Source organism: Dromaius novaehollandiae, chromosome 5 (genome assembly GCF_036370855.1).
Source record: "Dromaius novaehollandiae isolate bDroNov1 chromosome 5, bDroNov1.hap1, whole genome shotgun sequence".
Taxonomy (NCBI): Eukaryota; Metazoa; Chordata; class Aves; order Casuariiformes; family Dromaiidae; genus Dromaius; species Dromaius novaehollandiae.
In genome coordinates, this window is record NC_088102.1 from 52,227,882 (window position 1) to 52,242,205 (window position 14,324).

The 14,324-nt window shown below is 39.9% G+C and overlaps 1 protein-coding gene across 3 annotated transcripts in view; it reads right to left on the reverse strand.

Annotated features, from left to right (window-relative positions):
• Positions 1 to 13,532, reverse strand: part of PPFIA1 (PTPRF interacting protein alpha 1) — a 67,006-nt gene extending 53,474 nt beyond the window's left edge. The window contains exons 1-2 of one of the 3 annotated variants that reach the window (XM_064512815.1): positions 12,868 to 13,532; positions 11,464 to 11,727 (exon numbers count right to left, since the gene is read on the reverse strand). In XM_064512815.1, coding sequence (XP_064368885.1) covers positions 11,464 to 11,727 — 264 coding nt within the window. In that variant the 5' untranslated portion in view covers positions 12,868 to 13,532. The remainder of the gene's footprint in view (positions 1 to 11,463; positions 11,728 to 12,867) is intronic. The other 2 variants (XM_064512816.1, XM_064512818.1) reach the window with 2 other exon arrangements.
• Between the last annotated feature and the right edge of the window lie 792 nt (positions 13,533 to 14,324).

A 14,324-nucleotide genomic window follows, 5' to 3' on the forward strand; every position in this document is an offset into this window, starting at 1 on the left:
GCAAAAACACTATCTCCTATACTCTTGCATTTAATTTTCTTTAAATCCTTCAAACCATCACTGTTACATGTACAAGACCAAGAGGCAAAGCTTAATGCAAAAACAGATCTTTGTTCATCTCTGGACAGCCAATAATCATGGATTATACACAGTAATTTTCATTGCAAGGTACACACGCAGATCTCTGCTTATCTTCCAGCTTCACCATTAAATAGGCACATACAACACAGTGAGTACAACAGGTGCCTATGCGACAAGCGATATCTGCAAGACAGTTTGCTGGTATGCTGGAAATCAAAACTAAGCCACAGCAGCATTCTGTTTTCCCCAGTGTCAACCCAATCTCTCGGGGGATCTGTGAAATTAAGAAAAGAGATCATTTAGATTGTTAAAGTCAGAAAATACCATCCAGCTACTTGTGTTTTAGGTCTAATAACTTGCAGTTTGCTAAGCATCTTCCTGTAATCTTGAAGACACTGAAAGATTAAGAAACAATAATTTCTCCAGGTAGTTTGTTAGTCTTCTCACCAACCTTAACAGATCATTTCCAGCATCTGTGACCTGCTCAAAGTGTGGTAGATCACACAGCATATACTTTCAGTTAACCAAGAGTGGGCACAACTTATTTTCATCATACAGCTTTTTAAATAAAGACTTTTAAGCTACTTTTAAAGCTAGAGACAAGCATCAAGATTCCGCATAGATCCAGTGAACGTCCAATGAATACTGAAATATTTTTTTTTCCCCCAAAGGCTTTCTACAAATTCTCAATTTCAGGGGGAGGGGGTAGACGGGAGGAAACCTTGCAACTTAACAGCTTTCACAAAGGATTAACAAGAAATGAGAACTTGAACACTAACTAGAAACTGCTTTAATTTAGACTGTTTTCCTCTCTTCCTTTCTTAAAAGGCTTTCAAAATGCTGCCCCTACTGAGACAACATTGTGCATCTTCTGAATAAAGTAGTCTGAAAGTAGAACCGTTGCAACAGCTTTAAGTCAACAGCTAGCTAGCAGCAAGCATATAGAAAACAAAAGCACTCTTCAGACTTGCAGGAAACTGAGCATCTGTTCACACGCAGTGGTGGCAGAAAGCTTTCTCCCATCACCGTGGCTGGAACTGTTGCAGTGGTGAGGCAGTTACACCTTAACTGCTCCTGGGTGCACATGAATATGTCCACTGAAAGGGCAGTGACGGCACATGAGCATTCAAAACCATGCCAAGCTTGTCTATCTTCAAAACAGTACAAAGTCAGCTAATACGTATATATTAGAAATATTCTAGTTATTGAAAAGCATGCTTTTAAACTTGGGATGCGTCTGACAACTTTCTTGCAGAGCTATGACTGTTGTGACAGGTCAATAATAGAGCAATCCTGTTCAATACTGTATCAGTCCAAGTACCAACAGAAGAACAGTCTACCTTAACACAGAAATAAATTTACAATATTGGGGGGCGGGTGAAGGGGGGAGGAGGAGGAATGGCTCTCAGTTACACTCCAATCGAGTGAATTCTAAGGGTTTCACAGTAAGAATAACCACATTCCTGCACCCCTAGCCCAGTCTATTTTGATTAGAAATGAATACTGTAAGTTGTACTACAGCTTCTTAGCTGTAGCTTTAGGCATCTCCATTTTTGGAGTCCATGTCAGTGAAGAAACCTACCCACACCCACATCGACTATGGCAAAAGGAGAATACAGTTGTACTTAACTGAAGAAGAAGAATCCTGCAGTACCAGTTTGACAAGATATGAGGCAAAACCCATCTCATCTTTAATATGACACTATTGAGATTTCATTAAAGTTTCTCCCCTTCACATAGCAGTTGGTCAAGATCTGGGATCCCATATCTCTGGGATGTCACAGTGTACAACACCTCAAAAATTCCGAACTTGACAATAACTATGGGATATCTTCAAAAAATTTAACAGAAGTTCAATATTTTTGCTGGTACCCCCCCCCCCCAACCCATAATAGAGGCTTAGCAGCTACTACAGAAACTGTAAACACTTCTAAGTTGTAAGCAATACTGAACTGTAAGTTTCCTTGGGCAAGAAAAAAAAAGAGTTTTCTATAAATAAACTCCAAACACACTCCACTCAAAATACCTAGCACAATTCTTGCTTAGGTGGCATTTGGTACTGAATTGCTATACCTATTAGAATTAAAAATTGTTTAACCCTGAACAATAAGCTGTAGTGCATATAAAGAATTAATCACATGACTAATACTTTGTTATTTTTCAGAGATAGACCCAGAACAAGACCCATCATGTATAATTATTTCAGTGACAAGATACTTCTGCATGCAGAAACTGTGAGCAGCAGCTAAGGCACTGCCCTGCCCTAATCACTCATCTTGGCCTCTAGTTGTCAGGTTTAGTTCTGTGGCCAGTAGTTGTAAAGTGTATTTTTCACACTGTAAAAAGGGAGTGCTTGGGAATATCTTAATAAGGCTGGCCAAGCCACCCTTCTTAAACAAGCATCAACATGTACTTCCCCCTCAGTACTCTATTGCGCATATATATGTATATATATAAAGATACATATATATATTTTGCCAAGTGATGAACAGTTCAGTTTTATAATTTCAAACTTGTTTAAGCAAGTAGTACTCAATGAGGACAAAAGCATGCCTTTAGCAAAAAATCAGCTTTCAGGCTCTTACATTTCATTTTTCTATTTCTTTGTACTATCTATCATTGCAGTTCATATGCTAAATGAATCCACTGGATAATCAAACTTTGGAAAAGTTATTTGATTTTTGTAAATAAAGTTACTTTTAATCTCATTCCAAAAAGCATAATTTCAGGTCTTATAACAGACCACAAGTTCGACACTTAAACACATAAAACCTTAACTCTGCAACACAGATTTTGAGTATCAAGAGTTTTCGTTTTTCTTTTTTAAATGTTCTTAAATGATATTTTTTGTGCACCGCAAGAGACTCATAACAAACTGATCCATCAAACTTCATGATAACTAACTGAACCCAAAACCCACCATGTTATATCACAGAGCAAAACCGGGGGAAAATGAGTGATGCTAAATGGCACAGAAAGAAAAACAGAGAAAATAGGAATGCCTGTCAACATGCTGTAACAAACACTGGTACTGAAGATGGATTGATGAGGAACCTGGTCGGTCTGAGGAGGGGCAGAAACTCCTATTCCACACTGAGCTACAAACAAGAGAAAGATGATGCAATGGGGAAACCCTGAGGCCTCGTACTCAGTTGAGAGAAAAGGTACGCCTGCGTCTTTCTCCTCTACTACCTCCAAAGTCTTAATCTTTTGCAACCATTACGCAAAATACAGAAGACCACTATAAGCTCTTAAATATCTTCATCTTCTCCCTATTTATCAACTGAAGTACCACCAGCTTGATTGTATATCTCCTGTTCTAAAAAAAAAAATTTTTTTTTAATACATTAAAAAAAGTCCCCAGCGGACATTTCAAATGTTGATAAGGGCCTATGGTTTTTACAAAGTGAACAAAGTTTCTAAAGACTATCCTTCCGATAAGGGATTGGAGTTACACCAATGTAAGTATAGCATAAATGAGGAGAAAGGGACAGTACCTTTTCTGCATGGACAAGCACTAAAAGTTAAAATCCTAAAAAGATTTTTGATTCCCACTTCACAGTAGCAAAGTAGTTTCATATTTCTCAAGGCAAAGGCTCAGATTTTAGAAGATGACAGTATTGCTGAACCATACCCTTTAAACATTCAGAAAACTCAAACTGCATGGTCTAAAGGAGAAAAATTACCAGAGGCACCTGCCTAGTGTTCTTCAACACAAAGATAACAATGTCATGACCTTCAGAGCCTTTTCCCCATGAACCACAAAATGCGATAATACTGCAGGAAAAAATACATTATTCTAGAATAAAAGGTTCACAATAGTATCCTAATGCATCCTGTAAATTATCTAAGCAAAAGTTCAGTCATTTACCAAAAGTAATACAGCAAGTATAGAGAGCTCTTGCAGAGACATTCAGAATTCAGAAGTTTCCCAGAGACACGCAGAAGCATATAAAAACCCCAGTCTGATTCACCTGTGTACACAAGGCCTGAAAGACTGCTCTCTAGATATGCTCTGCTGCTCTACCCATGGTCTCTCAGGGCAGAATTATCCATTACACCTGTAAAGTTTACAAGATCTGAAGAACTTCCAGTACTACTCACAGTGCTTCACACATCAAAATCATATTTAAACCTTTAAACAACCTTTAATTTAGGTCACAGGTTTCCTTCCTTTTTGGGTTTCCTAATTAAACCATCAGAGGTAGCCCATGTTTAAAATCTTAGCAGAAATAAGAGATTCAAGTGTGAGATGCCAGTTAGGACTTTAAAGAAGATAAAACGGAATATTACACTACATAGAGCTCACGTTCCCACTGACAGCTTTAAGTCCACAAATCTTACTCACACACAAATTAAAGTGAAAATCGCAGCTAGTAACAGAATTTAGGTCCAGCATACCTGATCTCAGTCCCATCCATTCAGCAAGGCTAAGAGAGACCCATGAACCCTGCCATGTTTCAAAGCACAATTCCAACTAACAGATTTCTCATTTATGGATAGGAGTGCAGACAAAAACAGAGTTCTATAATATTTCACTGCCAATTCACTTCCTATGTGATTTTTGTGACAGGCAATTAACTCATGTAAGACCTCTGAGAATCCATAACTCAAACCCATACATCCACAATCTAAACCTTGCCATTGATAAAATCCTGAGTCCTTTCAGGTTCATGTAACAGCATTTCCTTCCCCTCTCCAACACTCTTTTCAAGAACAGCTTTACAGGGAGAAGAGTTTTACATCAAGCAGTCTGTGTACAGCACACAATAAAACAAGTAATTCCACTGAAAAAGTCAGAGAGCTATCTGAAAGTGGCTTGTTCTATGCATTTTCATGCTTGAAAATTCAGAGATAGTAATGAAAAAAAGCTTAATAAAATTATTGCTAATGAGATAACCACGGATCCATACAGCCAGCAAGGTGCCCTTGCCTCAAAGGCAGGCAACAGTATCCAGGAGTGCACTAGGGAGAACGCTGCCCACAGGCCAAGGTGATCCTTTCCCTCTACACAAGTCCTGGTGAGGCCACATCTGGAGTGCTGGGTCCAGTGCTCGGCTCCACAGTGTGAGAAAGGCTTGGACAAACTCAAGCAAGTCCAAAGAGTCACAAAGATGTAGGGCCTGGAGCATCTGATACGCGAGGAGATGCTGAGAGAGCTGGGACTTGATTAGCCTGGAGAAGCAAAGGCTCGGGGAGGGATCTTATCGATGTTTATAAATATCTCATGGGACAGCGTAAAGAAGACAGGTCCAGACTCTTCTCAGTGTTGCACAGTGACAGGACAAGAGGCAACAGGCACAAACTGAAATACAGGAAATTCCATCTGAACATAAAAAAAATCTTCTTCACTGTGAGGGTAACAGAGCACTGGAAGAGGCTGCCCAGAGAAGTTGTAGAGACTCCATCCGTGGAGATATTCAAAACTCAACTGAACACATCCTGAGCAACCTGTTCTGGCTGTCTCTGCTTTGAGCAGGAGTTTGGATGATCCCCAGAGGCCCCTTCCAACCCCAACCGTTCCAATTCTATGATTCACTACCATCAAAATAATGGAAATTTATGATCCTCTTCAGTGGGGCAACCCTCCCCACATTAAAAGGGTTTTTAAACTCTTTGGTACTAAGGATTTAGGTAATCAAAATTATTGTTCAAGTAATATAAAATAAATATTATTTCTTATTACAGGAAACTGTCAATGTTGAGAAGGCAATGATTATTAAACTTCAGTAAAGTATTTTCTTTATTTTCTTCACAGTTAAATCTTTCAACTATCGTCAGTCTTATCTTTGTATAAGTCAAGACAAATTCTCTGTTTAAACTGCATCTCTCTTTTTTTTTTAAAAAAAGAAAAACTACATGAATTCTTCAGCTACCTAAACTTATATAATTCCATCCTTACACTGCATGCTGTTATGTAAATTTGGGACAAGAAAAAACACTGTTCTTCCTAAAGGAGTGTGTTAATGCTGGTCTACATTCTTTATTCACCTTTACCAGGTAGTCTACCCTGAAATTCTTTATAAGGGGTAAATTGTTTTTAATTGCCACGTTCCCTATACAAAATCTAAACTCATCAAAAGAATCCGATTCAGTATGTATTTGGGGGGGGGGAGAAATAATTAAAAAAAAAAAAAGCCGCAAACACTGTGTTTCAGAATATTTCTAGGCAATTAGATACCAAACTGTCACAAACCAGCAGTAGGGAAAAGGCATGACAGAGCATGGCTCAGTGTATCTAAATACACACTACTGTTCTACAGAGTAAATAAATAAAAACAAAAGGCTGCCCATTTCACTACTGCAACAAACATTTGCTTACTCTCCCAACAGACATTCTTTTTTCTCCTTTTCCTTAAAAAACTAGAAGAACATATATTCATTTTTTTCTTTCCTACATCAAAGATGGCCTTCATCTAAATCTGGCCTGAAGGTATCTGATCATGCCTTACACTGATAGCATAAGGACCTTTTCATCAGAGAATCTTGGAGCACTTCATGGAAGCTCTAAAACAAAATATTATTTCTAAGCATTTACAGTTCTGAAAACATAACCATAAAACAGAGGAAGTACTGGAAAGGATATGTTGACTGTTCTTACTTATTTGTAACCATCAGAAAAAGACATAGTATTTTCTGAATGCAACCAAAATTGTATTCCAACTAAGAATTTCACTACCATTGTCAAAAAACATATCCCAAGAGACATCTACATAAACATACAAGTGAAGCTTGAGGCTAGCCAGTGTGCAACAAGAGACAAAGCAACAAAGCTTCTCTTTTTAAAAATGCGATACTCCAGCTGCTGAAGGAGCAGGCTGCGGAGCCTTGTTACGACAGCCAATCGGAAGCAGCAGAGGGGACTTTCAAAGGAGTTTATATGGAACAAGGTAAAGTCTGAAAACAGATTAGAGCCACTGACACAAGACAATTTAATCAACAATTCACATAAATTTAGAGAGGAACAACACATCAGAAGAATCAAACTGAGCAACACCTTTAGCACAAGTATTGTAACCACGACACTCCTCCAATTTTAAATACATGAACTAGGAGGATAATCTCAAGCGACCTACAGATATGTATTCAGTGCACTACACAACATCTTGAGTTTATAAACTGCAGAAACAGGATTTGCAGGCACTTCTTGCATGAAAAAGTCAAGCTGAATTACTAACAAACTCACTCCACATTACAGCAAAATAGTAATTCTTTCTTCAGCCTGGAGAATGTGAAAAGCTTTTTCCTGGCAAGAATTGCCACAGATTTCCCACTCTACATTTGGAGAGTCCACAGCCAAGCTTACAAAAAAAATTAAAAAAAAAAAAAAAAAAAAAAAACACACTTGGAAAACAAATTTATGAACACTCAGATTACCTGACACATGCCCAGCCCAAATTTATCCCTTCTTAGTATTTGTAGATTGATACACATATGCACAAGTGATTACAGGAAGTATTTTCTAATATGTCAACAAGCACCAGTCAGCCTTAAAGACTTAAAGTGACTTGAGCTGCCTTAACAACTAAAAGCAGCTTACATGAAGACCCCTGCAAAATTACATTAAAATGTGAAACATATTAATTGAGGACAGAGGGATAAGTTAGTGCAAAAGCTAAAATTATTAACACACAGTTGACAGGTTCTCTCCAAAGATACAAGTTCTCCAATCAATATTGTTAACTGTAAGTCATCTGCATATAGCAAATATTCTGACACCAGACTATTATTCATATTTTTACAATTCAATACATTTGCAAAACCCCCAATGCATGTTTTTTTCACCTAAGTTTCTATACTCCTTTCTGGATAGTATTTTTGGGTTTTAAACGCAGTATTATCACATCATAATACGTGAATATGTTCCCAAGTACAGCTCAATAAAAATCAGATAGATTTTGCTTTTTGTTTTGTTTATTTTTAAACCTATTAATAGGTTGTTTTCCTATTCTAAAAGCACGTGACTGCTAAGTTTCCAAAAGGTTGTTAATTATCTTACAAGCACATCCACACACCACAGACGAATGTATACTTTTATTTCTAAAATCGAATCCTATAGTATGAATAAAACTGACATCTCTCTCTACTAACTAAACACCAGAAAGGAGAAACCAAAGTCACAGGTCAAAAGATCTTAAGACACTAAGAACCTGAACCTAGGAACTCATCAATGTTAAGTATAAAATTTTACTTTTAAATACAGGAGTGTCGTGTATATTTCATAGATTAATCTATACATTTGAAGCACATTATTTTTAGTTCTATACAATATATTCCAGAAACGACAAAAAAGGAATGAAAAACAACAGAGACCAACCATTCATCTGACTATAATTAAATCATAACTAAGTATGTTTATATTAAAAAGACAAGTTCCCTAAGTTCTCAGAGTAAAAAGTTCATTTTCAATACTTCTGTGGAGAATTCTGGGAAGAATAAGTTTACTTTTAAATTCTTGCATGGTAATTTGTTTCACCAAGTTCATCTTCCAAAGTCAGAGTACAGTTTGACTAGGACAACTGTAGAGAAGTCAACTCCCAGAAAACAAAAAACATTGCCAAATTAAACAGAATCCAGTTATTTTATCAAGACGACATTGATCTATTTTGTTTTCAGCTGTTCATATAAGGAAACACACCAATTTACTCAATGTCAATGCTACAGATAAAGCACTTCTATAGAAGATCGTGTGTGGGGTCTTTTTTTTTTTTTTTTTTTTTTTGTAAACTAGAGAACCACAACAAGTCGTTCTACTCTAAATAGCTGTTTAAGTTTTATATGAGCCAGAACAGGTTGCCCTTTAATTACAAGCTGACCACAACAATATATGTATGCTAGAAAAAGTCTGCTTCTCTAATACTTCAGAGAATGAGCATCACTGCTGCAGAATAAACTAGATTTACTTTTATAACTTACAGGATCTGCAAACAGACAATTACCAATCTGCCATTTTGAAATTATATACGCACAAGTGTGAGCCTTTTTCTTAGAAATTCAGTGAAATCAAAGAATTAAATACAGGGATGCTATTAAAGATTCAGTTTCTTAATACTAGAGAAGCAGTTTTGGTACAGAGGCAATCAACTTGCATTCCTTCTTTTATACAATAGGAATTTCCATCCATCATCTCAACAGTCTACTAGCTGATTTAGCTAAATATATAAATAGGAAAAGTATTGTATACCACAAAGTATACCACTTAGATAGTAACTTAGTAATACATGCAGTTATACTAGTATTTGTGCAGCTATTCAAATTAGTAGGAAATGCTGTGAAGATTGATCAAACAGAAAGCAATTACTACAACAAAAAAAATACTTGATGAGAAAAAAAAAACATATGATGCTAAAACCCTTTTTTCCAGGGCGGGGGGGAGTAATACAGTCATCTGTAAGTTTAAACTTCCCCTGCTTCCACCCCTACTTGAAATCCACAGCTAAAGAATGGGTCGTTTGAGTCAGTAGTTTCAAAAGAATGCTCAGCTTGCAGTAATTAATACAAAACTTTAAATAGTTTCAAATATCATAGTCACTTCAAATTCACAGTCATACAAAGTTTCCCTAGTGAATTTATTAGAATTTTTAAAAAGCATTGTTTCACCATTTGTCAGAAGTCTACACATACTATGTAACTGACTGTTTACTGTAGTAACAACAAAAATTGTCAAATACATAAGACGTTATTTCTGATTTGTAGCAACAATAATAAGATATTGCATGAATGTAACTTGAAAGCACCATCAATTATCACTTGCTGTAATCATTTAAGCTTAAGCACCACTGAGGATAAATGCAACAGATAACATTTTTCAGCAGCAATCTACAAAAATCCATTCTTTGCTGTATATTTATATAAAGTTCCAGTAAAGTTTCCCTCAACTATGAGACTTCCCTTCCTACAGACTTCACATGAGACATTTATGACATTCTTGAAATTTGGAATTTTTAACTGCACTGATCTTTTATGTTTGAAAGAAATGTTTACATAGTAGCAGCTTACTAGATTCTGAGAACCAAAAAGGGGAAAAGAGGAACAGTACAGTTTAGAGCCTTGGTGATTCTACTCAGCCACAAATTCAAATGTAACAGTCTACAGACCATACAACTGGTTAACTGCATACATTAATGCAGCAGAGCTGAAATAGTGGCTAAAGAGAAGCCATAATTATTAAAATAAAAAACAAAGGAAAAACAAATAATGATTTTTGCCTGCAGCACGTGATTTAACACAGGAAGCAGAGGATGCTGGAAACTTTTCCTTTTTGATTTCCACCATATTGTAATAATACAACTACATTAAGATGTATCACTTTATAGCTTCTATTCCTGACTTATTGCCAGGACAGTTTACCATACTATAAGTCATACAGCGATTACACCAGGATGAGTGCAGTGGAAATAAGAAGGTTTAAGAATACTGTTTTAAAGGGTATAAGCAGTAACTACAATATTTAAGGATATGAAAACATTTGTAAAGTAATACATATTCTTGGAATAACACGTGTAAGTACATCATCATCACGACATACTTGGAAAGACAACCAAGCGCGCTAAAGCATAAGGTTATCAAAAATTATTTGAAGACTGAAAGCAGTCTCTGCTTTGACTATGATCAGGTGGGTTCTTGTAGCTTTTTGAAACTTTCAAAGTTATCAAAGTTCGGTTGTATTCTTTTTAACTAGAACAGATAAAAACAGGGTTCTGTAGACATCAACTATCCCTCCTAACTACACACTACTGACCTACATAATACATTTAGTACTACAGGCTGTATGTCAGTTTACTACCTTGTCGGCAGTAAACTTCTCCAGAAGCCAAGAATTCGTAACTCCTACCAAGACAAAACCACAAATCCATACTCCAAAAAGGCACTAGGCAAGTTAACCAAAACACTCAGATTTTTGTAGTGCCATGGCAACACAGCATGTATTCACAAGGTAGCAGTCTTAAACTTTCCAAGTTTTTAATCAAAGTCCATAACAGTATCAGAACGGTCTGCTTTCTTTCCAACAACAGCTTATACATAATCTTTGAGTGCATAAATGAATAAGGCAGTTAGAAACTGCAAGAAAAAAAATACAAGAGTGGTAGAAGAAAGACCAACAAGCTCTATTATACAAAAGGATGTAGATACGACTTAAAGTTCAGGCTGTCCCTAAGCCAAAGAAACACCAGAAACCAGGAAAGCATACCGGATGGAAAGGGCTGGTCTCTGCTTTTGCATGTCTCAAGGTGAGCAACAGCTAATACTTTAGGAAAGTACTAGGCTAGACTGATCTTCCCTTGACTTTTAAGTAAACTGAATAAACAAAAAAACAAACAAAACCAAAACGACACAGAAAAAAAATTATCACCAGATACCTTTCTTTGAAAATGTCCATACCTGTGGAAGCGCAGTATTGAGCTGTCTCTGCAAGGAATCCCTCTCATGACCAACTTCATGCAGCTTGCCCTGGGTCAATGCTAGCGTCTCCTGAGTTTCTCTTAGTGTTTCCAGAAGGCGATCCCTTTCTTCCAACATGGACACCATTAACTGCTCAAAATGGGAATCAGCATCTGACTGTAATGGGGAACCTGAACCATGGCCTCCATTTCCCCCAGAGGGAATCTCTGCCTCACTGATGGTTGGCATCACCTCACACATCATCTTGAAATAAAACAAGACAAACAAAGACCATAAATTTCAGTCAAACAAATCAAACATGATAAGCAAAGGAACTCTGGATACTACCCATAATACCAGGTTAGCTTTCGCAATGATAGCATCAGCAAAGGTTGCCAGGACCTTAGTGTTTGCCACTATTTCATTCAGACTGCAGGAGAAAAGGTATACCATCAATTTAATCAAGATATCGCTTTATAATGAGAATCTTGTGACTCCCTGCAAAACCAGATTTCTACAGCTACATTTCAAACTATGAACAAAAATATAAATCCATTAAAATGAGATAAGGGCAAACTGCTGCTGAGCTCTTTAAAAAAATAAAGTGTGCAGCAAGCCACAAAAAAATATATACTTAAACTTGCTAGTGATTACACTCTATATTTTGAGAATTATTATCTGCCTTTTCCCACTCTTGACATACACAAAGATGGTATCTAAACAACTACTTTGAGCTTACGCTAGGAGCAGAATCTCTACATTAAATTTGATGCATGTAAATTAACTGTAAATCCACATTCTCCAACTCAAGAGATAAACATGTAAAAAAATAAAAGCTCTCAACAGTAATAGAATAGTAACAGAAAGCAAAATTTCATTACTAAGTGGTACCAGTTGTCACTGTTGATAACAGTAAATGTAAGTGAAAATAATTGAAGTCACAGTATGAGTAGACTTAACAGTACAAATTTAAATACATTACTACTGTTAAATTGGATGGATCCTTAAAAGACCCTAGCAGATCACCACAAGAGGCCGAGACAGAAATTTTTTAAAAAGCACAAAAAAAACCCCACAAATACAATTACTGCACATTCTCACTGAACCATTAAGACTTTTGAAGGTCTCCAGACAGCTCCTCTCAACAACACAAATCTACGAGAACTTAAAACAGACATGAAAAAAGTTCTCTCACACCCTGCCAGGTACCATGAAGTTTGTTATCAGCCTTAAAATTCACATTGATATCTGAGCGTTTTAAAGAGTAATTAAAATTCTTCAGAGTGTTATAGCGAGACTACACCTCTGCATCTCTTGAGAGACTTTAAAAAGCCTGAAGTGCTGCAACATTTTTATGCATGATTACCATAAGGCTCGTATTTTCAACACCACTACATTATTTACCTTGCTCAATGAAATAAAAAGGCTTGGAAAACAGGCCTCAAGCTCCTTGCAGTACCAGTTCTTCTGTTTTTAGTTTTTTGTTATCCCCAAAAACCTTTCAGATTGCAAAGTATCCATTCAGCTCTAGTCCAACATCTATTTAATTGAAATACCCCACACACGTGAAAATGAATAAATCTGCCAAGCAAAGAGCAGATCCAGTAAAAAGCAGCAGCAGCTCCAGCTAACTTGCCAAGTCCCCAGAACAGAAGAATGTGAAAATAAACTGTTTCAGCTTCTCGTCTCTCTATTAGTGGCCCATAGTTCCTGCAGCAGCTGGGATGGGGGAATCATGTGCAGAGAGAAAAATACTCTATCCCGCTGGTGCAACAAGCTTCAGCTGTTCATCGCTCTGAAATCCCACTCAGGTCACGATCACTTTATTGAACAGAAAAAGCGCAGGGTGGGAAAACGGCTTCAGCCCTCTTGCAAAGGATCTGGAAAAGCCTCCTCTCCTTCCTCCTCCGTTAATTCCGGCCGGAGGCTCTCGTCTCAGTTCCCCGGGTCTTAGCCCGAACATTTATAATCCCAGCAGCGAGGGCCGACAGCCGAGCAGGGCGGCCCGCTACTCGGCCTGCATCGCTCCTCCAGCCGCCCGACGGGCGCCGCAGGCCCCGGCCCGGCCCGCGGCGACGCTGCAGGCTTCTGACGTCCGGCCGAGACGGGCCGAGACGCCAGCCGGGAGCGGGGCCGGCGCGGAGGAGCAGCGCCCGTAGCCGCGGGGACAAGCGGCGGCCCGCGGAGGCGCCGGCGAACAAAGCTGCACCGAGACGCCGGCCCGGGGCTCCCCGCCCCCGCCGCAGCGCCGCGCCGCGCCGGCCCGGGCCCCCCTCCGCGGCGGCGCAGCCCCGCTCCGCGGCCGCCCCGCGGGCCTCCCTAGCGGGCGGCGGCGCGCGCGTCCCTGCGAGCCCGGCCCGGGCCCGGCTCCGCCCGCCGCCACCTCCGCGGCCGCGGCGGCCGGCGAGGGGCTGGCCGCGGCCGGCTGGGGCCGCTGCTCCGCGGCGGCGGCCTGTGCCAGGCGGTGCCGCCGCGGCCTCAGCGGGCGTCGAAGGCCCCACGCGCCCCGAGAGCCCCTCTGCGGCCGCCGCCCGCACCCCGAGCCCGCCCGCCCCGCCGCCGGCAGCGGCAGCGCCAGCCCCGAGCGCCGCCGCCACCCCCGCCGCCGCCTCCCGCGTCTCCCGGCGCCCTCTGCGGCTCCTGCATAAATCAGTGCGGGCCCACAATGCACCGCGCGGGGGCCGGGCGCGCCTGCTTTCCTGTCGCGCCGCCCCGGCTCCGCGGGTTCGAGTCCCGCCGCCCGCTGCGGGCCCTGCGAGCGCTACTGCCGCCGCCGGCGGGCGCCAGCCCCAGCGCAGGGGCGCGCCGCTTGCCGTGATGGCGCACGGGGACGGCTGGCGGAGGCCTCCCCCCCGGCTGCG